General features: G+C 41.9%; 3 protein-coding genes across 3 annotated transcripts in view; 1 reads left to right on the top strand and 2 right to left on the bottom strand.

Annotated features, from left to right (window-relative positions):
* Positions 1-1879: 1879 nt before the first annotated feature.
* On the bottom strand, positions 1880-8222 carry smn1 (survival of motor neuron 1, telomeric). The gene is made up of 8 exons (XM_034090184.2): positions 8085-8222; positions 7491-7562; positions 7286-7399; positions 5838-6029; positions 4362-4550; positions 2676-2750; positions 2379-2486; positions 1880-2125 (listed from the first exon to the last, which is right to left on the bottom strand). The coding sequence occupies exons 1-8, from the start codon at positions 8130-8132 to the stop codon at positions 2069-2071; spliced, it is 855 nt and encodes a 284-aa protein (XP_033946075.1). The 5' UTR covers positions 8133-8222; the 3' UTR covers positions 1880-2068.
* A 100-nt stretch (positions 8223-8322) lies between these two features.
* hspb11 (heat shock protein, alpha-crystallin-related, b11) lies at positions 8323-10055 on the top strand. Its single transcript, XM_034090185.2, has 5 exons — positions 8323-8509; positions 9132-9238; positions 9620-9688; positions 9783-9826; positions 9924-10055. Exons 1-5 carry the CDS (start codon positions 8418-8420, stop codon positions 10023-10025), a joined length of 414 nt encoding a protein of 137 aa, XP_033946076.1. The 5' UTR covers positions 8323-8417; the 3' UTR covers positions 10026-10055.
* A 6609-nt stretch (positions 10056-16664) lies between these two features.
* The window catches only part of lzts1 (leucine zipper, putative tumor suppressor 1), a 23579-nt gene continuing 13746 nt past the window's right edge, over positions 16665-26497 (bottom strand). Inside the window, 9 exon segments of the mRNA XM_034090436.2 lie at positions 16665-18633; positions 18635-18838; positions 20010-20204; positions 21110-21241; positions 21372-21545; positions 22085-22458; positions 23625-23787; positions 25022-25156; positions 25243-25495. Of these exon segments, the coding sequence (XP_033946327.1) occupies positions 18304-18633; positions 18635-18838; positions 20010-20204; positions 21110-21241; positions 21372-21545; positions 22085-22458; positions 23625-23787; positions 25022-25156; positions 25243-25495 (1960 nt within the window). The 3' untranslated portion in view covers positions 16665-18303.

Here is a 26497-nt window from a genome sequence, read left to right as displayed (position 1 = left end):
ATGCTTTGTTTGCATTCGATTGTGTAACGCTTTGGAGCTCTAGCTCTCTGTAAAACAAAGTACTGCATGCATTAACATCTAGTGATAAAGCAAAAGACTCCCCCATTAATAAAGGTAGCAACATAACACTATCTGCAATGAGTGTTTAGTGCTCGGTCTCTATGGAAAAAGGGAAAGGGGCTTGTGTTCCTCTAATCTCCCCCCGAGTCTCTTATTTAAAAGCAAGATGTTTGTTGACATTGGGAGCTTGAGTAAACAGCTGAAGGCGCTGTAGCTCAATGTGATCTCTCTTGCATGTGTGTCTGTTTCCTGGAAGGGACAATGTGAAATGCAGATTATGTTTACACGCCTCATGCCGCTCTGGTCAGTAGGGGGTACAGTCTCAGGGGGAGCAGCGCTTTCCCAAGCTAGGTCTTGACCCCCTTTGAACTCCTCGCTGGGCTCCATCGGGCCCTTTGGGCAGCTCAGTGTGCCGCAGAGTCAGGCAGGCAAGGGGCTTATGTGCTGGCTCTGCCGTGGCAGATTTTAAATCCGTCTGTGGGGAACAGATAGGTCTGGTTGATCAGCCCTCGTTTATAATGCATATTCTATTTGTAAATCCACAAAACTAAAAGTGTTCCCTTCTTTTGCCCACACAAACAGGCAGAAACAAAAGTGACTGCCACAGTTAGTTCAGTCACAGCAGGATATAAAATGCCTACCACACAAACAAAGGGGCCGCGAATTCAGTCAGAGATCGTGGCTATGGAGCAGCTGGAAGAACATCACATGATACAAGAAATCAGGTCACAATAACGCCGATACACGGAACCACACAATACTTTTCTGCTTGTCTTTCTGCTTCACACGCACGTAGAGCGTGTGATCTATTGCCTACCAGGGTTGAAGCCGAGCAGTGGGTGTAAACCAGACACATTTAGGTGTAAACAAGCAGCAAATATTGGAAATAAAGGAAATCTGCTGGAATGAAAGCGCTACAGGCACAGCGAAATGGCTCTGGCTGTTCCCACTATAATTACATGTGGTTTTCTTTATTCTAAATATACACATACAATAACCTACTTCCTTTACTGTTCCTAGTACATTATTACACTTCAAACATTACAGGATCAGTTTTCAAGTGATCTAAGTGAATACATATCGGGTGTGTGGACGCCAAGTTATTAATAACAGTAACTCACAATGTGCTCTCATTCCACAGAAGCACACAATTATAAAACACTCCAGTGGTATCAAAACACTTCAATGTTCGTTCTCTTACGTGTTAAAGCCCTTATGTCAATATTTAAAGTGTTCAAGCTTAAAGGATGTTGCAAACTTGCGCAACGGCAGTTGAAACCTTGGCAACCATCAGCCTGAATGATGCACACATCCAATGTGAAAAGCATGATGGACCATGCGATGCTGTATTGGCTGGTGGGTGAGGTTCTCCTCAGGGGAAACGCAGCTCCAACGCAACGCATACACCGGAACCATTCTCTGAATTAACTGCGTGGAAAGCACCAGAGGGACATCGAGCAGGACTTAAGCCTGGCTTGCAATTAAATTCTTAGCATTCCCAGAGACAAGTGTATCCAGCACTTAGAGTGTATGTCAGCCATTCTGTACAGGACTAAACAGCAAGTTGTTATTCATGACGCATGTTCTTATCACGTGAACACATTATACTAGTCTGACTTCTGCTGGACATGACATGCCATTACATCAAATAACACACATTGGATGGAGTCTCTTGTTTGCTTAAATGAGCAAAATACCGTGTTGACACATCCGTCATTGAACAAAGATGGCTACAGTATACATACACACATTTACTGTTAATTTAGTGCAACTGCGCTTCTATGCCGTGGTGCAAAAAACAACAATGAGTGCGTTATCAACTGTGCTCAGATAGCCTTTATTTATTTAATCTATTTACAAAGAATACAAAAGTCTCCTCCTGGAGCTGCGATGAACTGGTGTTCACAGCACGTACACTTCCTTCAAATCACTGAATTGAAACAACAACAAAATACACATTAGGCACAAAAGGGAGGGTGGCTGAGAAACTATGGGACGTGGAGGCGAATCATTTGTGGTGCAGTTTGGTCCAATTGGCAGCTTCTTTGCGTCCTTGTTTCAACCCCTGTACAAAAGGAATACGATGTTAATAAAGCTCACCTTATAAAAATCAAGGTCTCACAGCTTTTATGCAGCTGGTCGCATTGGAGGGAAAGGTTATTGGAGATGAGAAATAACAGCAACATGTGTGCAACTACCCAAAACTCCTCCAAATAATGACCATAAACACCCGTTGCTAAATAATGCAAGAGGCTGTAAATATAGGCTGTAATGTTCCTTTATAGCCATCATAAGGCAGATAGCTGCTGTGCACATACCAAGTAGTATCCAGTGTGATATCCACTCATGTACCAGGAGATCAGCACGCTGCCCAGAGCCTCGTCATCCACCATGTCAGGGCTCATGGGAGGAGGGGGGGGGATCATCTGAAGCAGAGAGGGAGGGAGAGATCATGAAGATGAAAATATGTGTTGTCTGTCAATTACATTTTGAATTGATAGTCGTTCCTTAATTTACCAGCTGAAGGAGTAAATGTGTGTGTTTTTACATCAAATAATCAGTGTCTGCCGTAGCTGGTGCATTTCTCTTTAGTGTAGAGATATATGCAAACTTACTGGAGGACCAAAAGGCATCATGGGAGGCCAGGAAGGAGGCGCAGGCCCGTGACCACCGGATCTTCTGCTTCCACCCTGATGAAGGTAAACAAAACATTCATTTTGATAAAAAGGAGAAACATGGCTCGAAAAACTTTCTTCACTGAACTTTACCTGAAATGAAATATCTACAGTCTGAGGCTTACTCAGTTGTGTACATAATGTCCAATCTGCAAGGGAGCTTTGATTTCATATTCATTCTTTGAAAAAACAACATTTGTACTATTCCTTCTTTTATACAGAGTTATATTTATACAGAGGGCAGAGACATTAGCATAACCACCAGTTAGATTCATTGCAACCCAATACAATCTCCCGGCTATAAATGCCAACTCTGAGAGGCTGTTGTTTATATGCTGGTTTTATTGTTTACATTGAATTTGTTATATTATTTTCCTTGCAGCAAAACTAACCCACTCATAGAATGTATTAAGCCTTCATTTTCTAATCTTACATTTCAAACTTTCTGCGACATTAGCCGCTTTCACACCAAGTACTTTGCCGCACTTAGTGCCCCCATGGAACTAAGTACAGACCGCGTTCACACCAGCAAAAGTCCCTGAGGGAAGATTAGGCAAATGAAGCCGCTGACGTCACTTCTTCTTCTTCTTCTTCTTCTGCTTTGGGTTTACTGGCAGGCCGCAAACAACTTCACGGTGTATACTGCCACCCGAAGTCCCCGGAGTTGGGGACTGGCTCCAGCAGAAGCTGCTGGGACTCCCAGCAGCTTCTGCTGAAGCCTTCCGAGTAAATCGCCAGAACGCCTCCTCATCTCCACCGCTCCCATGTTTTGTTTTGTGTTGCCATAAGTTATTCTCTCTCCGTTGGTGCGCGGAGCTGATGCTAATAATGCTAATGCCAGCAAATACAATGGCGGCTTCACAAAACTGTTCAGAGTTTTACGGGGCGTGGTTTGCAATTCGCCCAGTTAATATAAATTGGTACTTTTTTCTCCCCAGGATAGTACCACCTCTCTAGCAGGCACTAACAATGGGGGTAAAAGTTCTCGGAACTAAGTACTCTTTTTGGTGTGAACGCAAAATTCCAGCAACTATCGGAACTAAACGGGAAAAGTACGGGTAAAAGTACTCCGGTGTGAACGCGCCTATTGTGTATGAAAATAGTCTGTTACCGGGACATTCTCACAAGGCCTTTTGTGGGCGCCAGCAACTTCTTTCAATTGTTTCCGATGAGGAAGCAGCACATGTGTTTGCATGTGGCCGACTCGAGGGAAAGCGGCTTATTTCTGAGGGCACCAATGCTTCTGCGTGGACACACCGAGCGCTTCAAGTTGAAAAATATTCAAACTTTTCAGAAAAGCGCTGTGACATCACTGTGTGAACTGGAATAAAAAGCTTGTTTTTCAAAACAAAACCGAAGCCTTTTTTTTAAGCCGATCGTCTTTCCCCCTTCCCTCCTGTCAGACTGAGCGGTGAAGAATATTCAATGCAAAGTGAGAGAGCAACAATCTTTTCTGATAAATACAATGTCAATCAAGTGTAGAGTAGCACACAAAGATAAAACAACATCAATGGGGCGTTGCTGGTTTGTTAGACAACGGTGATGATACGTTGTCAAGATATCGTGGGATCATACTAGGATGAAGCTTTGAACAGAACAGGTGCTATGTGGCTTCTTTCTTCTCACCTGTCTGAAAGCATGCATGAGGGGCGGCCCAGGAGGAAAGCCAGGAGGTAACCCAGGGAAACCAGGACCCCACATAGGAGGAGGTTGTCTGTTGCTCTTGGACTTCTGCGGTTTACTGTGCTGTGGTTTGTGTTGGTTGGGTGTGGCTGACCGGTCACTCTCCTCTGTTGACGTTTCTGTCTCCTTTACCTGAGTAGCAGAGACAATATGTTAGCCTTGATTTGTCACCTTCTTTTATGAGTTTATACACATAGGAGGATTTTCTAAATAATATTTGAGTTCGTTTTTGTACCCCTCAAAGCAATAGGGCAAAAACAGAAGAAAAAAGTGTCTTGTTACATTTCTTACAATCCATATCAGATGCTTTACTAATTACACGTAACCCTTATATTGATAGCCCACAGTGTTATTGATAGCAATGTGTTATGTTGCATTCCAGAAGTATTATTGGATAGAAAAGGAAGTACTAATTGACATTAACCGATCTATTCGGTCAACAATTAGGTAACATATGTTCAGAAAATGGCCAAATAAAAACTTAAAGGATATGACAGTTTGTATGATTTTTAGAGCCAGTATTTTGATTTGATAAGAAAGGCCACCTAATTGTGACGTCTGTAGTCAACGCACTATAAAGGACTACAATTCCCACGGCGCCTGTGCTGACGCCACAGTGATGGGCAACCTGTTGAGAGACGCCGTCGAGGAACAGTTTTTAACCGTACTCGTACCGTACATACAAACCGTACGAGTACCCTTTAAGTTGTGAAGTTATAAGCATTATCACGAAAGAAAGAAAGTCGTTTGTTTTATTTGAGTTTTGCCCATTTCTTTTGAATATTGTAAAGGCCTATGTTCTTTGTTGCATGTGCAAAAGTTTGTTATGTTATTTTGAGCAAACACATCTTCTAAACCATGGGAGGCCAAGCAACACTTCAAACTGTGAGTAATTTAAGGAAAGAAACGAGTTAGAACTGTCCGTTTAAGGCGTCTAGTGGCTTGGTGGAAAAACAAGGAAGGAGGCCACGACACTGTTCATTTAAGTAATTTCCCATTTGTGGTGTGCATATCTGCAGAGTGAAAGACAGAACCTCGTGTGAACGGCATCATGGAATAATAAAGCCTTTTTTCACGAGGTGAAAGTTGTAGAAGTTGCTCATTGAGTGATTTGGAAAATGACTCCAGCTCCTTTTCATAGCGCACAGCGAGATGTAAAGTTGGTGAGCCATTCACAAATTAAGCTGCACGTGTGCAAGGGGCTTTTCAATACTGAACATATAGATGTGTAGAAAGAACCCTCTTTCCTTTAATGTTTTCAGTCACGCCATTACATTTATTTAAAAAGGGAATAATACTAAATGTTCCCAAACTAAATGAACTCAAGAGATGCAATGTACCACCATCAAGCTTAAATAAAGAGGCATGGAATATACATTGAATAAAATGCAACATTTCTAATGTAATGCACTGCTTTACCTCGACATTTGTTTCCTCATCAGCCTCGGAAATGTCTGTAAGCAAGTCTTCAAGGTTTTGCTCCTCCTCGTTGCCATATCCTGTAAAAACAACTATACAAGTGCCCTTATCCTCGTCTATGGAGGAGATGTTGGCTGCGTAGAGCTGGCCGTCCTCAGACCAGTACGCACTGCAAGAGTCCCCAACCTGCCACTGCAACACACAATAAAAACAGACTGTCACTATTCTGTTTTGGATGTGTCAGAGGCCTGTACGAGGAAGCCGGCTATTCGCTTAGCGAGCTAACTTCAGGGATAACGCTGGGTTTCCGGTCCTACGACCCTGGTTCACTTCTTAGCGGGCTAGATCTCCATGGTAACTTATGCTGAACGGCTAACCTGCTCTTTTACCAGCTGTATTCACCTTGCAGGTTCAGCTATGTGGCTTTGATCCTGGATCAAGTGTTTAAGTCATGGATGTTTAAAGTGCAACATCTTCATATTTGTCTAATATTAAAGTTGACTTTTCATTCAGGAAGTATGACGCTGCGCTGTCAGTACGTTTCCCCATGTTTGTGATTGGTCAAATGTTGCTAACCCCGCCCCTTTCACGTGAACGCGCTCTCAGCCGGACAGAGAAACCCTGGCTTGAGTTACCGAGTTGAGAACCAGCGTCGTAGGACCGCTTAGCGAGAGCGAGTTTGTTTTGGATTAGGTAAGCCGGGTAACTCAAACATATCCAGGGTATGTTGAACTGGATTCGTAGTACTGGGCAGGCCTCTGGTCTAAACGAAGCCAAATCCAGAATAAGTAAACGGGTGGAAAAAATTGTGAAATTAAATAAAAGAAATGTGTTATCTTTTGTGTAAAAAGGGTGTGATTTGGATTTGAGTGACATCACTGATACCTCTACTGACAATAATTACCCTACTATGTTTACACGGACTGGCCCCCCCTCCCTTAGGGGAATTCATCCACAAAAAAGACACTGACGTTGCACTGGGTCAGAAACCAGAGGAGCCTGTGAAGTCCACCGTAGACGGACCACTTTTGGACAAAACGTTCTTTCCATAAAAAGGCAGCTGGAATAGCCTCCCAACTGAGATACGGGATTGACCCACTCTCAATAGTTTTAAAAGTCAACTCAACTAATCATCACCACTAAATGCACTTTAATACAGGGGTATCTTCTCTTGCACTTTATGTATCGATACTGCCATTTTGTTTGACCATGTCCTAAATACTTGGGTATTTGACTCTTACACTTTTATGTATTTCTAATGCTATGTTTGGAATTTTCATTTTCTTAATGTTTTATGTGGAGACTGCGGCTGGAAAGTAGCTCAAAGTTAAATCCGGCATATTTACACTTGGCATATTTCATGTTTTAAGTGTTCATTAATGTGCAATGTCCCTGCCAAATAAACGAATAAATAAATAAAAATAAATCTGTATTCTTTAGTTAGTCACCTCTTTATCTGCATTGGTTCTTTTCCTGCTCTGGTTCTTCTTGTTGTTCTTGCGTTTTTTTCCAGGTAGGTTTTTCTTGGAGGCTTCTGGCTCTTCGTCACCCTTAAGGGCAGTCTGGAACACAGATCAAAAGCAAACAAATGAGCGGCAAAACTAAAAACATGTCCCTTTAAGTTACACATACATTGCAAAGCACCTGTGTTACCTTGAATGATGTGACTGCCTTGTCATAAGCCTTTATCAATGCTGTGTCATCCCATATATCAGAATCATCACTCTGGAAATAAGAACAGATTTATAGCATGAAAAGATTCTATAGATGAAAAGATTCATGTTCTTACACACATTTCACATTCAATGCATAACAAGACAGATAACATGCACAAGGATTGTGGGCTCTTTTGTGATTTGTATGCTTCTTTTTTTTTACTTACAGTTACACTTTAACAGAGTAGCTATTTTATTTAGTTATCCTGACCTGTATGGTTTAGCTTTGCATCACTGCACTTTGGAAAGGATGCTACAATAAGTGCAACATAAACGAGCAGCTAAAGCTAGCTCACGTGAAGTCTGTCCAATACAATATATTACAAGTGGGAAACATTTCGACAAATGAAACACTTCAGATACTCTATAGATATTAAGTTTTATTGTTTCTGTATCTTTTCCTCTTTGTTACCAACTAAACCGAGCTAGTTTGTAGCTTAGCTTCCAAGCTCAACAACTCTCCAAATCTACAGCAGCCTTTAAAGCATCGCACGTGTTGTCACCTTATGCTCATTAGTGCACCATAACTGACCTGTCCACCTCCACGAGAAAACAACGTGTCTTTGTATCCATTCGCCATGAGAAGACGTGTAAATGTCACTGCTCAAAGCTAACTGCTAAAAACTAACCCAGCAACGTGCGTCGGTAAATAGTGACGCGTGTTCTAATTCTGACGTATATTAGTTGCGACGTGGTGGTTGGCTTGGCAACGACAGTAGCTAGGTTAGCGCAGGTTAGCTTAGCTGTCGACTTCTCCAAGACACGTAAACGAAGCAGATTATTGTGTGTTATTGTCGGATATACAGTTATATTCTACACCAGGCAGCAGCGGAGAGCATCATATGTGCCGTGTGAGTCAGTGAAGATGATTGAGTCATCTTTAGCTTCTTTGGGGGCAAAAGTTGTTGTCGCTTCATCGAGCGACGAGAATCACCCTCCAGAAAACATCACGGATGGGTTAGTGTTTAAGTTGTTACATTATTTTTATATCCTCCTACGAACCGCAGAAATAGTGTCTTCCAATTTACTTTTTTGTGTCATTTGCTACTTATCTAGGGATCTCTCTCTCTCTCTCTCTCTCTCGCTCTCTCTCTCTCTACCTACCTACCTACCTACCTACCTACCTACCTACCTACTGTGTAACATTATCCTTACAGAGTGATATTAATACAATAATTCATTCACCTTTATTACATACATAAATAAGTAATTGGTCGGAACATTGCTATATATTTGGTGAATGCTGCCAAATCTTTAAAGACTTTGTTGTCAATGTACTGTGAAAAGAACTGAATTGGACTCCAGTATGCACAGGTTGTGGGGTCATCTTGACTAGTTTTATGGATGTCAAATGTGTCAGATCAGTTTCATTTATTATTGTCTGAGGACCACAGATGGAAATTAGCTATAAACTGGCATATTGCATCTCTTCTCTTTGCTGAGATTAATGTTTTTGTATGCATGGTCCTTCTATACATAAATAAAAACATTTTGTTTATTTTATATTTATCTGTAGTCAATCCCATACCATTTGGATTAGCGATAACATTAAGGTGTTTGTTTTTCCCTTTTTATCAAGAAATACCAACACGTTCTGGATGTCCACCGGGATGTTTCCTCAAGAGTTCATCATTCGCTTTGCTGAACCCACAGATATTTCTGCAGTGACAGTGGACAGCTATAATGGTATGGTGTCACACATACTATGCTACCTTTTATATTACTGTACTGCAATGTTTGCCAATTGACCCATTTTATAAACACTTACATGGACAGACAATAAACCCAATATATCTAATTCAAAGCAACCCTAATACATTTTAAAGCCAAAGGGCATAAACATGTGATCTGCTATCAAATCACCCCCATTTGAATATGCCAAATGTTTTTATTTTATTTTAATGTTTGTCATTTTTCAACCACATTCACCATGCTCATTGTCAAAAACAAGATTTCCTGAAAAACGTATCCTTCATAAAAAGAATACATGTAGTTTTTGTTGTTTCAGAGTTTTGTTCCTGTTAAAAAAACTTTATGAAAATCTAGCCTTGATTTTTTCTTCTGCAGTCAAGCATCTAAAGATAGAGAAGAACACCTCACAGAGCGCCTCTCAGTTTGAGTCTGTTACAGAGAAAGGTAAGAGGAACAGCCGTCGACAGCACCTGTTTGTGAATTTAGTTTTTAATGCCATAGAATTTTAATTGGGATTAACAACATCATTGTTTTACAGAATTTCAACAAACAGACGGACATCTTCAGTCAAATGCTATTTCGGTGAGTCAAAATGAAAGTATTTTAATGTAAAACAAATACAATTAATGGAATTAACAAATAAATCACCTACTTTTATTTATATTATTCTATTTTGCAGCTTAATGGGAGCGGTGCAACTCACCTTCGTCTCATCATCACCTCAGGATATGATCATTTCGCCTCAGTGCATCGAGTCAGTGTGCAAAATGAACACTCCTGATTGTTGTGAATTAAAGCCTGATCTATGTTCTATTGCTTTAGTCTTTATTTATACGTCATTAATTATCAGCCTGTTTAGATCACACACACACACACACACACACACACACACACACACACACACACACACACACACACACACACACACACACACACACACACACACACACACACACACACACACACACACACACACACACACACACACACACACACACACACACACACACACACACACACACACACACACACACACACACACACACTGATATCTTGTCCCTCGTGGCAGACAGCTGTACCTAAATCTGGAAAATCAATGGTTACAAAAACATTTAGTTTGTCATTTTTAACCGGATCGTCAGTCCCAGACACATTTCCTGGTTTTAAGCTAAAGTGCATTTTAAAATCTGGCCTGAAATTAGGAAATTACCTGCAGTCCATTTTTTGGGTTTGTGCTCGTTTAATATTATGGATTCGCTCCTAGGGCTTTTATCCCGCATTCAACTGCTCCTCACTAATTTCACGAGCTGACAGTCGGCAAGCTGTAGAATAAAAGGGCTGGATTGTGATGAATGGTAGACTTACGTACAAAGGGAGATTCTCTCTGTGTGAGAGATAGAGTTAATTAAGTAATTTTGGGCAGTGGGGGCTTAAATTGGCACCCGGACAGGCCCCCCCCCCCCTACCACCATGAGCGAAAATTGACATCCCCATAGAAACGGGCGATGCAGCTGGTTGGCTGGGGAACCAGATGGTTTCCCAGCCAACCAGCGACTCTAAACTACTGCGGGCCTAAATAGGTCGCTCCATCCACCTCCTGCACTATTATTACACACACACACACACACACACACACACACACACACACACACACACACACACACACACACACACACACACACACACACACACACACACACACACACACACACACACACACACACACACACACACACACACACACACACACACACACACCTATCTACCTCCATTGCCATTTCAACTCGTCGGTAGCAGAGATTTCAGCAGTGTGTGCGAGGACCCTTTGGGACTCCCTCCCCAATTACTTTGGTGACTGCAGAGGAGCTCGGGGATTTGCTGAGGCTGTGTTTGCGGGAGCTTGGCCTGCATGTAGGGCTCCGGATAAACCAATAACGCTGTGAAATACATGCCTGGATAACTAGCCCCCTGATATTTTAGAGCAACTAATTGCTTAGGGGTAGTGCTGGGATGAAGCACATTTGACTATGTGTGTGGGTAATGAGTAATGAGGGCAAGGTAGAAACTGTATAGTATTATTGACTCATCTATTATTTATCAGTATGGAATATTTATTATAATTTTTAGAGGTGAGGGTCGGACCATCAAATGTAGTGAAAACTCCCATTGTGCAATTATAGATTTCCCACAATAGTTCACATGGTGAATATATTCAATTTTCTCTCCTGTGAATATTTAAGCAAAGATGGCTCTTTTGTATGTCGAACCGGTTTGCAAATGCACCTCTCCATTAATAATGGATTCAGGCCCCTTTGTGCCTGACTGTCAGCCGATCAGGAGAATCACAGCAGGATATGAGGGCATTATTATCATGTCACTGCAGGGCACGGCCAAATTGTCCCCAGGAGGGTTTGGACGACTGCCTAACTGCTGTTCAATCGCCCTGAGACATCTGCTGGACCAACACTCAGTATGTTGTTAATATAGACAATTAATACAAACAAGGTACAAGAACACAACATCAGTATTGCCTATTAAGAAAAGAGTCCTCCTGTGAGTTATCCAATTGCAACGCTTATGCTCAAAGATCTCATATGTTGTTGCACAGTAACTCAAACCTAATAGAAAATAAGTTTCAGAATGTATAGATATAGAAGAATATATACTTGAAGTCTCAAGGAAGTAGTTAAACAAGTAATTTTCAGGGCTTAAATTAAATAATGATACAATACCAGCCAATGAAAACATCGAAAAACCACTCTGATCGCTCGTGGCATGATAACAAATTATAGATTTTAGGAAGAAGATACACATTGTAAAGCAGAATTTAATGAAAGGTGGGGTAGGTAATTTTGGAGAAACCAGCTCGAGTGCGCTAGAATTTGAAAATACACAGCTAGAACACAAATCTGCCACTTCCTTACAGAGCCCCTCCTCCAACGCACACGAACGCGCACATGACCAATGAGGGCACGAGATAAGTTTGTGCGGTTTGTGCCCCGATGGAAGGCTGACAGGCAGGTAGGCCATCCAGTTACTTTAGCCGGGCCGGCTAAAATGATTGGTCGTGCTTTTTACAGTACTACGGTTTCCACAGATGACATATTTTATGGATTTTTTGTCAAAGCACTTAAAGGTGGGGTAGGTAACACTTTTTGTTATATTCCATGGAATGCTCTTAATATCCCGATAGCAATGAATATCTTAAGTGCTTTGATAAAAAAAATCCATAAATGTCATCTGTAGAAGCCGTAATACTGTAAAAAGTACAACCTGATGGCCTACCTGCCTGTCAGCCTTCCATCGGGGCACAAACTATCTCGTGCCCTCATTGGTCATGTGCGCGTCCGTGTGTGTTGGAGGAGGGGCTCTATAAGAAAGTGGCAGATTTTCTCCGGTTGTGTATTTTCAAATTCTAGCGATCTCGAGCCGGTTTCTCAAACTTACCTACCCCACATTTAAGTGCTTTGACAAAAAATCCATTAAAAAAACGTCATCTGTGGAAGCCGTAGTAGCCTACTGTACATAGCCTACTGTACAAAGCACAGGAAGTGGCTGTGTATTTTCACATTCTAGCGCACTCGAGCTGGTTTCTCCAAAATTACCTGAAAATTACCGACCCCACCTTTTAAGATATTCATTGCTATCGGGATGTTAAGAGCATTCCATGGAATATAACAAGTGTATCTCGAGCCGGTTTCTCAAACTGACCTACTGTACCCCACCTTTAATAATGTGCCTTGAAAACATTATTTTAAACTAGTCTGCAGGTAAAGCACACGAGAAAGTGCCTCGTATTTCTTGCATGACTCACACGCAGCGGCGTAGCTGTGGGTGGGCCCGGGTGGGCCTGGGCCCACCCACAAGCACGTCTGGCCCACCCATAGCCAATCAACGCTTCATAGCGCAGAGCCGGGAAGCCCAGAAGGAAGTGCCACAAACTGCAGTTCATCTAGTGGCCGACAGGGGATGGATGCAAAAAGGAGCAATTCCCATAGACCCCCATGTTAAAATGCCCAACTTTACAGCAGAAATAAACATGTTTCTAGCCTGGATCCAATCAAACTTATTCTGGATATAGTTAGATTCCACCTTCATGACAATGGAATAAGGAGTGCATTTTTTTTTACCGTGAGTTTTTATAGTAAGTAAAGTAACTTTTGCCGTGAGTGAATGAAAGTATTATTTCTTCTTGAGGTCTGCAGTTTAGCGTGTACACATTTGCTGAATATGAAAACACTCAGTGTGTGCCCACTGTGCGACTGTCAAAGATAAACAACCTGTGCCCCCGATATATGTTGTATTATTGCTACACAAACATTACATTGTAAGTGTCGCCAACTCCGTTGATCTCTCCCCTGTATGCTTGCGAGGGGGCGGGGCAGTTTACACACACGCAGCTGCTACATGCAGCAACACACACACGGAGGAGATGGAGAGAACGCGCTCCGAGGTGTGGTTAAACTATAGCCGTGTCGATGGGGACAATACTCGTTACCAAAAGTGGAATAAGAGTTTAGCATGTAAGGGCGGTAACACGAGCAATTTGTCTAAACATTTAGCAAAAATGCACCACATTCAGACGGATTTCGACTGTCTTTCTCTCTGTAGCCCCATCCACGAGTAACGTTTCCACGTCAGGTGTTATGTATGCTAGCAGCAACACACCGAGTTAACTACATTATACAAACATGGGTTAATGACTAGAGGTAACTGAGTTATTTATTTTTGTTAAAGTTTCAGCTATTCTGTTAACAGTTCTGTCATCACATTATTTAATATGATTTGTTAAAACATTGTTGTTTCTTTTGATGAGAAATATTATGTATTTAATTTAAATAAAAAGCAATGTTAGTTTTGTTCAATTTGTTTAGTTAGTTTACCTTATTTTTGTCTCCAAAATAACCGATAAAAGTAATGTTAAAGGACGGATCGATAAGACATAGACATGGACATACTTTATTGTCATTTCAACAAGACACAGAGTGTACTATTAAAACGAAATTTCGTTGTACTGGCTTACAGGAAAAGGACAATATAAAAACTTGCTAAAATTGTACATATAAATAAATAATAGTGACGTGGTGCTGATAAAATTAAAGATAACGTGTGCGTTTAAAATATAAAGACTTACTATACATATAAATAAAATAGACATACTATATAAAAAATATGTGCTCTTTACACAGCGTAATGTAATCTTTATGTTACTGGTCTACTTGCTGTTCAGCAGTCTGATGGCTTGGGGGAAAAGCTATTGCAGAATCTGGCTGTTTTGCTCTTAATGCTGCGGAACCTCTTGCCGGAGGGCAGCAGGGAGAACAGAGCATGGTGAGGATGAGTGGGGTCTTTAAAAAAATTCTGGGCTTTTATCAGGGAGCGTTTCTGAGCGGTGTCTCTGATGGGAGGGAGAGAAACTCCGATGATCTTCTCTGCTGTCCTGACCACTCTCTGCAGAGACTTCCAGTCTTTGGCGTTGCAGTCTCTCGACCAGATGGACATGCCGCTGGTCAGCACGCTCTCTATGGTTCCTCTGTAGAACGTGGTGAGGATGGGAGGGGGGAGCTGTGCAGGAAGTGTAGGCGCTGCTGTGCCTTCTTAAATAGTGATGTAGTGTGAGTGGACCAGGTCAGACTGCTTGTGATATGCACCCCTAGGAACTTGGTGCTGTCTTTAGTCTCCACTGCTGTGCCGTTAATGTGGAGTGGTGGGTGACAGTGCTTTTTGTTCCTGAAGTCGACAATAATGTCTTTTGTTTTATCGACATTCAGGATCAGGTTGTTGGTGTTACAGCAGTCTGTCAGATGTTTCACCTCCTCCCTGTAGGCCTGTTCGTTGTTGTCCCTGATGAGTCCCACCACTGTTGTATCGTCCGCGTACTTTATGATGTGGTTGGTACTGAACCTGGAGCATAAGCATAAGCGCTATCGATAAAAGTAGTAGTACCGTTAAAGCCTTAACGATACCCATCCCTATGTGGATGTCAGTTTTACACACATTCTGAGGTTGCCGTGCCTATGTTTTTTGTTTTCACTGCTAATGTATGCTTATGTTCTATTAGTGCATTAAAAAATCATTAAAATCATTAATGAAGTTTCAGCTCAGACCCCACGCTTAATATGTCTCCCCCTGGCCCACCTACATTTCTCCAGGCCCACCCACACAATAATTCCTGGCTACGCCACTGCTCACACGAGAACATTGCTGCGGTGTAAATTTCTTTATGCGTATTTATTTCACGTCCCTTCATCCAGTCAGCTCCGTTGCTTTCTTTCATGTCAAAGCAGCGACTTTGAATTCCTTCTTATCTCTTGTTGGTGGTCCTCCTTTCATGTCAGTGACGGAGCAACGCACACTGACAATGGGCCTTAATTTGATTTCAGTTTTGATTTGGTCCAATCAGCTCAGTAATGACAGCAGATAAGCTGCAAAAGAGCTTCTGTGTGAGGGAAGAAACACTATATAAAAGGCAAATTAGATGATTAGGCGGGAGAGGAAAACAATCTTAAAGTCCAAGAGGAATGGAGAATGATAATGAGGGATTGACAAAAGCGCAGTCGGAAAAAAGTGTTGATTATATACCAATATCATTCATGTTAGTTATTAAATCCAGCATTAGCTTTTGAATGAGCCCGACACATATTAACAAGCATGCAGCTGCAGTATTGTCCATTTTGGTGTGGTGGAGCCTACTCAATCAAAAGTATACATATCTTTCAAGTGCATTAAAGTACAGTTTTAATGTGTATTCATAGCCACACGCAGGTTTGTCAATATGCTGTTGATGTGTGAACAAATCCTCTATTTAAAAAGGGCTAAACTATTCATTTTTGTTTATACAGAATAGCCTACAGAATAAAGTAATTTAGTAAAAGTGTTTGAACACAAATGCCAGACATTAGCTACTTTTTAAAATCACCCATAGAGTGTTTGTTGGTAGGCTACTTATTTCAAATGTCATCCCTTTTTTTTCACTGAAGCTTTTATTTTGGGAAGTAGAAAAGACAAACAAGTTGATAGTGCAGAAATGTCACTGGTCAAACTTTCTTGGAATTCAATATACAAAAATCATTCACTTGTTCACTTTTCTACAAGTGAATGATTTTTGTATGGAATTCCAAGAAAGTTTTACCAGTGACATTTCTGCACTATCAACTTGTTTGTCTTTTCTACTTCCCTATTTCACCCATTATGTTCTAAGGACCAAAGTTCGGAGTGTAAACATATGGATGTGGACCCGCGGTGGTCATGTCATTGATTGGTGGGAAGCTGAGCAATCTCAAGAAGCCTCGTTACAGAACTTTCCACACACTCTAGGCCAGCTCAATGTGTGCACATTTAGTGTACGTGAGCCCCTGAGTATGGAGTGGGTGGAGCAGTACAACTTTTGCTTCACAAACTACTTTGCCCTTGTGGGAAATGGAAAAGCTCCAAAACAGCAGAGCCAAACGTGCGGCGCCGCTGCGAGGAAGGTTTGTTTTTCTCCAAGTGGAGCGGTGCCAGCGCACGAAAGTACGACGAACAACGCAGGGAGGGAGGTAGATATAACCGCGAGATCTCCTCTGTTTCTCTGTAAATATTTGCTTCTATTGCTTTGCGTCCAGCCCCGTGTAATCCCTCTTTCTCTCAAAACACAAAGTGAATCCCTCACATTAGCATTTGCCCTTGGTATCTGCCAGAGGTGTTATAGCATACACTCTATTTGTGCATTTTCTACACCAGGAACATCTTCAGGCCTAAGGTTTGCTACAAAGAAATAGTTTATTACATAAATAATAATAATAGTTTTTCGACGAGTGTTGTGTATGTTTCATTTGAATTGACACATGTAATGATAAGATAAGATGGACTTTTATTAATCCCTCGTGGGGAAATTGTTTCTCTGCATTTGACCCATCCTAGTGTTAGGAGCAGTGTGGGGAACGGTACCTTGCTCAGGGACACCTTGTAGTACTTGGTTTTGCCGGGACTTGAATTGGTGACCTTCCAGTTGCCAAGCCAAGTCCCTATCGACTTCGCCACCACCGCCCTGCTGATACTGCCTTGCATGATGCATTTACTGAAATGTTCTAAGTGTGACAAGATTAAGAGGATGACATTCATATGGTTTATTAAAATATATCTACTTCACTTAGTGCACTTTGAATAAGGTCCTTACTTTTGAATTGAATGTAAGGGGTGACAATGCATGACAGTTTATATGATTTTAGAATGTTGTGTGAAGTGTAAAACACATTTCCTTTTACATTTGTGTGGGTATAATAAATACTTGTATCATAAGACATGTGTTTTGTTTTGATGGCTCATAACATGGCTTATATCTGTGTTCCATGCATACAGTCATGCGTATAAACAAAGAAAAGTCTGTTCAGGCTCACAGATGATACGTCACTGTCATGCTTATCGTGTGTTACCATTAGGCGTTAATCATAGATACATCAGCTCGTCATCCACGTGTCATCCACCAAATTCTACACGATAACTTATCTAAAAGATGAGTTATCTTGTTGGACATCATGGAAAGAAACAAATGAAATAACTTATGCTTTACCCTAAACTGAGGAATTATGTTTGTGCCAATAAAATCAAGCAACGCTTCTTAAGTATCAAGCACAAATAAGAATTCAAGAGAAAACGAAATTCAGCGAAGCAAGAACAGTCATCTCAAAAGTGAAAGTAGTGTAAGGGAACTGTGAACAAAAATATATATTATACACAAGGGGAAAAACAATATTTTACAGGATAAACCATTTAATTTGTTTGCAAGTTATACCCTTTTTACTTCACTTATTTCATTTTCTTATATTCTTATCATACTTAGGAAGTTTTGCTTGATCATTTTGGCACAAATCCTTTTCATAGTAAACAAGTACTGACAGTGTCATCACAAACAGACATTTTCTTCTGTCCCCTGGAACAAAATGCACTACTGCTCATTCTATTACATAACCTGTGTAAAACACTAGTAGGCAGTGAAGGAAGTCCAGCTGTTATCATAAATATCTGTGGTGAAAAAAATAGTGCTCAGTTCACTTTGACTCAACATGTGAGTGTTCCCATCAAATCTCCGTGGCAATAACGTCGTCGTAAGTCTGTAACCCTGAGCTGTAGTTGATGTCCATGCCGAGCTCCGTCCGGCTCTCCAGCTCGGCCGTCAGCTCCTTCAGGATCCGCTCCAGGTCCTGGTTCTTCTTGTGCACCTGCAGGTAGTTGATCTGCAGCTGCTTCTGGTACTTGATGACTCTGTCTTTCTCCTTGTTCCATGTGAGCCTCTCCTGCTCAAAGCTACCGGCCAGGTTCTCCTGAGCGTCCTTCTCCTCCCTGAGCTGCTGCTTCATTCTCTCCACTTCCCTCTGGAGGGTGGATGTTTGTCTGTTGTTCTCCCCCCCCCTGGCCTCGGGTGGGGGAGTCTGAGCCTTGGTTCAGTTTTTCCGAGTCCTGAGTCTGGGCCTCTGGTGGCAAACTGTTCTGCCTTTGCTCTTTGGCCCTGGCCAGATCCTGTTTCATTCCCTGAATGTCTTGCTCCAGTTTTCCAGCTTTCTCTCTCAACAAATCAGCCTCATTCTTCTTGCGCTGGAGTTCATTTTCGCACACCTGAATAAAAACACATGGGCAGCATTTAAGAGGGTTATTTTGGTTACATGTATGCTAAGCAGGGACGTGCACAGGCATTTGGAGGGGCTATTGCTCTAAACTAGAAAAAGCCCCCCCTGAAAATCTAAGAACTTTTTTAATATATAAAAAAAAAAATGAAAACCAGGGGAAAAAAACGTTGCGGTCCATATCTCATTAACATATCGAATGTTAGTAACTATTAAAGACAAAATGCGGACAATTCTGTTTTAATGTAGTTTGACCATTGTAACTGCTGTGCCTAAAATAAACTCACTAATGAATGAAACCAGTTCAATATGCATTATTCTTATTCTTATCATTCTTTATGAGCGCAGTAACGGTAAGGTATCTAATTACTTATTTATTTAGTATTCCATAACTTAATAACAGAGATGGTCAAACTAAAGTAGAGACATGGCAGAAATCCTACAATGAAGCGGGACAGTGAAGTGTTCTCCTGTGAGAGGGCGATCAAGAAAAGAGAGAGAGCGGTGAGGGAGTTTACGGAGCAGATGAAAAGACACAGAAAGACAGAAGCACAATAACAAGTATATTTAGGTGGTTTTTTGTAAATAACAGACGGTGTCAAGAGGAAGTAAAGTCCCCTGGTTCTAACTGTCATGAGAAAACTCAAAATCAATTTAAGCATATTTAAAAACGGGAACATTTCCGGGGACAGATTGACCCGAGGATTGGCCACCAAAGCCAGGCAGGCACATGATCACCATAGCCATGAGGCCGGACCGGACTCGGAGGGCTTCCCTTTGCTTTCCAGCTGTCAGATTGTAAACAAAGTCACGTGACTGGGGGCGCTGACAAGGTGTGTTTGCAGCGAGAATCTAAAATACTAATTGTGGGCTTATCATGTTTATTCGGCCACAACAGAAAAAAAGACTTTTCAGGTCAGCCAAAAAGTTCAAAAGGGCCGTTGCCCGGGCAACATTAGCCCGTACCTGTGCACGTCCCTGATGCTAAGTCTGCTTTAACACAGACATAGCAATTGTCTGGAGGTCACAGTTGAGTGTAGCAAATAATGTGAAGTATCCTTCCAAGTGCTTTCAAATTATAAGCACTGTGTGGGCATTAAACACACATTCTTATGTCAATGCCATGGTAGAATGAATTACCACTGAATAAAGATCAGACTCACCTCCACCTCTCTGGTGCGACAGTGAAGTTTCTCCTCATGGTCCTTATTCTGTCTCTCGAGCATATCCATCTTTGCCGTGTTTTCCTTCAGCGACGCCTTGAGGCTGACGATGTCGTTCAGCTTGTGTTGGACGTCCGTCTGGCAGTCTCTGAGCTGCCGCTTCAACAGGGAGATCTCTCCTGACTTCTGGCACACCTGCATTCGGACAGATATGATAATGCAGATGAACCAGTTGTAATGTGTGGTATGTACGGCACTCCGGCAGCTAAAGGACAGATCTCTTATACTGTTAATAATGTTCATGTGCATTTCCCTTAATCATAGCACACAGCAAATGATGAGAGAATTCTTTGGACATTTGTGACATTAAATATAACTCGTTTATTTTATTTTATAAAACATCATGTAACAATAGTTTGCATGGGGAACTTTCACATTCTCACCGTATGCCAAAAGTAAGCTGAACATTTGAATAATAAAAACAAATAAGTTGGGCTAGTAGAGAGCCAAGCTGTAAACACAACATTTACATATTTTCAACTCAAACATTAAATTGAAATGTGTTCCAAATATGTTTATGCCAATTTAAAATCCATTTAAAGTTGTGTGTCTGGCCAGTTCCACTGTCATGTTGGCTCCGTTTTGTCTCTTTTCACTGCCAAATGTCCAATGATGTTTGTTCACCATAGTTTTTAACTGTGCTTGTCTTCCATTTGTTGTTGGGCAGGTGGCGTCGGCTACAGTTGGATGAAACAGCTGGAAATGATTCTGGTGAGAGCTGTGATAATGAATCAAAATAGAAAACTCGGCGGCTTTAACCCCCCCCCCCCCCCTGCAGAACTACTGAAAAATGGACTTCAGAAGTGTTGATCATCCTCTGATGTTGAAAGGCAACATTATGAAATACTCAGAAACATATCAAAGAGAACATTTGGTGGGTTTTCTTCGAATAAACTTGATGCATAAAGCTGGATTTCTCCTCCTGTGATGAAGGAACATAATGTCCCTCATCTCACCTGCAGCGATCAAGGTTTCACATTGTTTGGTGTGCTGAAAGCTTTCAAACCCAACTGATGTCACACATATGACTCATGACTCACCTCCCATTGAGTCTCCTCAAGTGTCGGAGCGAGCTGTGTGCTCTCTGTCGCATAACACCTCAGTCTGAGCTCAACACGATCCCTCTCCTGTGTGAGCTTTGTGACATCCTGCTGAAGCCTCTCCTTCTCAGCCTGCACAAGAACACATTTCTCTTTTCACTTGTTTGTGCGTGGAAAGTATTTTCTCAAATGAGAAGGTAAAATACTGCGCCACATTTAAGATGAACCAGAGATGTAAAAAGAAAATAGGAGGTGGTCTGACCTGGAGCTGGCTGACCTGCAGCTGGAGGGCTTGCTGGGTTTTCGCAGCCATGTGGGACACTTGGCGAAGCTTTGTGGAGCATCGCTGCTTCAGCCCCTCCATCTCCTCAGAGCAGTACGTCTGTCTTTCCTCAAACAGCTGGCAGGTTCCCACCTCCTTGTCTTCAAAACTCACCTGTCGCAAGGGAAAGACATGTTAGTAATAATCACAGTTCTGCAGTCATTAACGGCAGAAGTAAAAAGTCCTGCATCCAAAATGTTACTCAGGTAAAAGAACAAAAGTATTGGCATCACAATATACTTACTGAAGTAAAAAAGTCAAAGTGCATATTATGAAGATTGCCACATTTCTTAATCATATAGTATGTGTTTCTACAATTGATGTATTGATGTGTTTATCAAAGCGTGTAAAGGTGGAACTCGTTCTAATTTCGTGAATACCTGCTGGGTCGCTTGTGAATTTAATCCAGGTGTAACGAAAGTCTAATTTAAGTGTTGATTATATTGTTTATCATGAATCATCCGCAAAGTAACTAAAGGTACTTCATACTCTGAATTGGAGATGTACAGAGTAGCATAACATGGAAATTCTCCGGTAAAGTACAAGTACCTGTAAGGACAGTACTTTGGTAAAGTACTTAACACCCTAATTAATGGTAAACACATACAGATTGATGAACAAGCTGTTTAGTTGCTGATGCGACAGCGTGGTACCTGCAGCTCCTGCAGTTCAGTCTCTCTCTCCAGCAGCCTTTGTTCCAAACGCTCAATCAGAGACTCATCTGTAGTAATGGGGGACCGGATCCCCCCCGCAGTCTCAGAGAGAGCTCCTGGCTCATCTGCAGGAAGTGGGGAGCCAGCGTCCAACCCTGTGCTATTTAAACCAGGCCTGGAGCTGCAGTCAAGGTTAGTGCTATTCCCGTTGACCCACGGAGGGAAGTTGGGCAGCGCTCCCTTGCTGAGGCGGTGTGCGGGAGCTGGGCCGCCTTCACTGTGACTGACGGGGCCCGTGGAAGCAATCAGACTGCCGCTGGTGCTGTGAGTGGGCAGGCTGGACATGGAGTTACGCCCAGAGTCAGAAAGAGTCCCTGGAAGGAAAACAAAGGACATTTACGTTAGGGGAAATGTGTCAGTCAACTCAAATGTGTTGTTGAATTTTGTAGCACAAGCTGTTGTTCTAACTGTTGTTGTCTCATTGTATAGTTACAATTTAAAATAGCATTTCAACTGAGGTGGAGGAAGTACTCAAGATTTTCAAGATTCAATATTTTTCAAGGCTTTTATTTTCATTCGTACATAGCTACGGTGTAGTTATGTCGATGAAAATCTTAGGTCACGGGCTCCTCCAACAGTGCAACTCAATAACACAGATACAATAGTGCAAGTAAATACAAATAAAATAGAATAGAAATAGTGCAATAAGAGTCTATATACAAGTAATTCAATTTTATACTTAAGTCAAAGTAGCAATACTTAAAGGTGGGGTAGGTAAGTTTGAGAAACCGGCTCGAGATCGCTAGAATTTGAAAATACACAACCGGAGAAAATCTGCCTCTTCCTTACAGAGCCCCTCCTCCAACACACACGAACGCGCACATGACCAATGAGGGCACGAGATAAGTTTGTGCCCCGATGGAAGGCTGACAGGCAGGGAGGCCAACCAATCCGTTTAGCCGGGCCGGCTAAACGGATTGGTTGTACTTTTTACAGTATTACGGCTTCTACAGATGAACATTTTTTATGGATTTTTTGTCAAAGCACTTCAGATATTGCTATCGGGATGTTAAGAGCATTCCATGGAATATAACAAAAAGTGTATCTCGAGCCGGTTTCTGAAACTTACCTACCCCACCTTTAATTGTAAAAATACTCTGAGTAAAAGTACTGCATCACATAAGTAAAGTACAAAAGTATATGCCGCAAAATAAACTTCATGTACCAAAAGTACCCGTTTGCGTAATGTCCCGTTTTATAATCATATGTTAAATGACTGGATTGTGTTTATTGATGCATTAATGTGTATGTCACGTCTGGTAAAGTATTATCTGAATCAGTTAAGTAGCTAAAGCTATCAGATACATGTAGTGGAGTAAAAAGTACAATATTGGCTTCCAAAATGTAACGGATGAGAAGTTTAGATTAGCATCAAATGAAAATACTGAGGTAAAGTACCTCAACATACTACTACTTAAATACAACGCTTGAGTACATCGACTTAGTTGTTCTACTGCTGCATTTGAACAAAATGAATAACCTGAGAAGGTGTCGTGCTTGTGTCTGATGTCTGAACTCCGGGCTCTCTCCAGAGGACAGAGGATGTGGTCCAGGCTGTTGTGGCCTGTCTCCGTGGAGGATGCACTCCTGGGAAGCACAGGCTTGAAGGCAGTGGAACGGACCAATGGCTTGTCAGCAGAGGTCTGGAAGAGATGACATACAGTCAGGGGTGCTCTTCCCAATTGTTATTTTAATATTCAGCGTCTCCACAAACCACGGATGGGTCCATTCTGAAACTTGGAAATCGTAATGACTGGCTTCCACAGAGATACATATTGCTCGGTAGAAGTGAAAGGGATAGATATTTTTCCCAATCATGTCGTTTTCATGCTGAAAATAGAATTACTAAAGCGTGCAGAATTCCTTCGCTACATGCCGGCAGTATTAAAAGCTACGCAGCAGTAGGTGCAAGTCAAATTCGCCAGACTGTCATGAAAGAGAAAACTCATTTCAAAGATAAACTTATACTCCACATGCCCCCATCTGTGCTGTCCAAGAACGTCACCAGCTGTAGCATTCCTCCCCTCCTCTCAGACCTCCTCCCCTCCCCCTTTGCATCCCACATCTCTCCCCCATGTGCTGTCTGAGCGAAGATGAATAGCCCTTCTCTGTGATATTAATAATATGAGCTACTGCTGAAGTGTGTGAGCTCAGCATTCCTTCTCACTGACTTCACGACTGGGATGCCTACCCTCATTTGTTCCTCTCTGTCTACCCCTCAAACTCTCTTTGGCCCTCGATTCGTCTTTCTCTTTTCTTTCACATCCTCCGCTCCGTCTCTTTTAAAGCGGCTACCTATTCCTCTCCTTTCTCCCCTTCTTGCCCCAGAGGAATAAAGACCCATTGAAATAGACTCCGTTTGTCTATTCTTGGCACAGAAATGACTTCAATGAGAAGATCAAGGCATTCTTAGGTCATTAATCTGGGAGGGGGTGATTAATAAACTGAGGCGGTTCAACACAGGTTATGAGGAATACCATTTCAACTACCCGCTGTGCATGTTTTATACTCAACTGTGCGGTTTATAAAGTCGCAGTTACGCAGTATGACTTCTTAATGTTCGTAAGTATAACCATAATGATTCCAGTTAACTGAAGGACAGCGGACCAAATTTGATCAATGGACATCTCATTTAATATCTGATAGCATGTAGCCCGGCTAGCTTTTCCTCACGTTAGCAGTCGTAATGCTAAGCTAAACTAACCTAACCAATGTATTAGTCCACCCCCACACATTTGCTGTAAAAATATTAGCTTGCAATGAATCTTCTCATGGCAAGAAAGCAAGACATCCCTCATAATGTTCAACCATTCCTTTAAAATGTAGTGATATCATTTAGGTAAGCTTTAGAGGAGATAACATGTGCACTCTTCTCACCTTTACAGTAATATTTCCAGACTTGAGCAGCAGTTTTGGTTGCTCTCCCCCGTCTGATTCCCCGTCTGTCTTCTGTCCACCTGAATGATCTTCCATTGGGCCTCTGTAATACGCTGACCTGGGTTTATGGCTCACCTTTAAGGGAACAGGATACACACGTTAGGCTTTGTAACTGAAATGTGCAGTATTAAAGTCATAGTTTGAAATGAAAGGACACGTACCTTGATGTAAAAAAAGTCTTCGCTTCGTCCTGAGCGGGAGTGCGACAGGCCTCTGGAGGGGTGGGTGGGGCCCTGAGTGAAGCCACACTTCAGTAAGTCGTCGAGGCTGCAACCTCCGCTCCTTCTTTGAGGATGTGCTCCCTTTTTTAACTGATGTTCAGACTCCTTGCAGTGTCTGCTGTTGAGGTCGTTTCCACTCACGAGGCTGCTGACACTGCCCATGGTGCTGCAGGCATAGGTGAGGAGGGGGGTGCTGAGGTCCAGGTGAGCACGTTACACAGAAGAGAAGAGAAGACACAACTCATGACCCCAGAACAGCACTCTCAATGGCTACATCTGCAAGACAGGAAATATATAATACACATTAAACACAGAGAATGCTGTTGATCCTTAAACATTACATTTTTCCATGAAAGGACAAACCACAGTTTCCTCTGAGGCTTTATTACTGTTGTGAAATTCTGTTGTTTCCTGAATCAGTCCAGACATGCATTGTTGAAGCAGGTGTGTTAACATTTGCTAAACACCTTGGCACTCTCCCTGTGACTACATTTATGGCTCGGCAGTTGAATTTGACAAATAGCCCTTAGGGTGCCCTTCCTCTAAACAAACTCGCAAATAGGCTACTTATAGTTTACTCCACTTGAATAACACTATACAAACATTTCATATGTAGGCTACTGTTGTCCTTGAGACACATCATAGGCGGCGCGTGAGGCTCAGCTTTGGGAAGGCTAAATCCCTTTTTTTTACCTGACGCCTCAGTGTGCGGAGTCAAATATATTAAACTGCCGTATGCAGAGAAGACGCCGACGTGTCGCACTTATCATTCATATCACATTCAATCCGATCATATAATATCATAATATATCGTAGGCCTATGTCCTTATCTGAGTCAGCTTCTCCAGCCGTATTTGGCCGTGCAACACGTACAGTGTCACATACTGTATGCAGACGTATTATTTTAAGCAATACATTGGGTTGACGAAACACTCAACTCAAATGTAATTAAAGTCAGATCCACTCGTGACATAGATGGGGGAGTGATATCATAAAACTGTTACGCTTTCAAACACTCGGTAGTTTATTTATTTTTTAATCAGTTCACCATCACCATATTCACCTTGCAGGTGAAACTATGTGGCTTGTATCCTGCATTATAGGCTATGTGTAAGTCATGGATGTTTAAAGTTCATATTTGTCTAATATTAGTTTACTTTTCATTAATGAAATATGACGCTGCGCTGTCAGTACA

This window comes from Pseudochaenichthys georgianus, chromosome 9, assembly GCF_902827115.2.
Source record: "Pseudochaenichthys georgianus chromosome 9, fPseGeo1.2, whole genome shotgun sequence".
In the NCBI taxonomy this organism is placed as follows: Eukaryota; Metazoa; Chordata; class Actinopteri; order Perciformes; family Channichthyidae; genus Pseudochaenichthys; species Pseudochaenichthys georgianus.
This window is presented reverse-complemented; position numbering and strand designations above follow the sequence as displayed.

Excerpts from the sequence above, each read along its gene's own strand:
- smn1 (XM_034090184.2), bottom strand. The coding sequence starts at position 8,132 with ATGGCGAATGGATACAAAGACACGTTGTTTTCTCGTGGAGGTGGACAG. Across the intron at positions 7,563-8,084 it reads TTTCTCGTGGAGGTGGACAG|AGTGATGATTCTGATATATG; the intron begins GTCAGTTATGGT and ends TCTTATTTCCAG. Across the intron at positions 7,400-7,490 it reads AGGCAGTCACATCATTCAAG|ACTGCCCTTAAGGGTGACGA; the intron begins GTAACACAGGTG and ends TCTGTGTTCCAG.
- hspb11 (XM_034090185.2), top strand. The coding sequence starts at position 8,418 with ATGATTGAGTCATCTTTAGCTTCTTTGGGGGCAAAAGTTGTTGTCGCT. Across the intron at positions 9,239-9,619 it reads GACAGTGGACAGCTATAATG|TCAAGCATCTAAAGATAGAG; the intron begins GTATGGTGTCAC and ends TTTCTTCTGCAG. Across the intron at positions 9,827-9,923 it reads TTCAGTCAAATGCTATTTCG|CTTAATGGGAGCGGTGCAAC; the intron begins GTGAGTCAAAAT and ends TCTATTTTGCAG.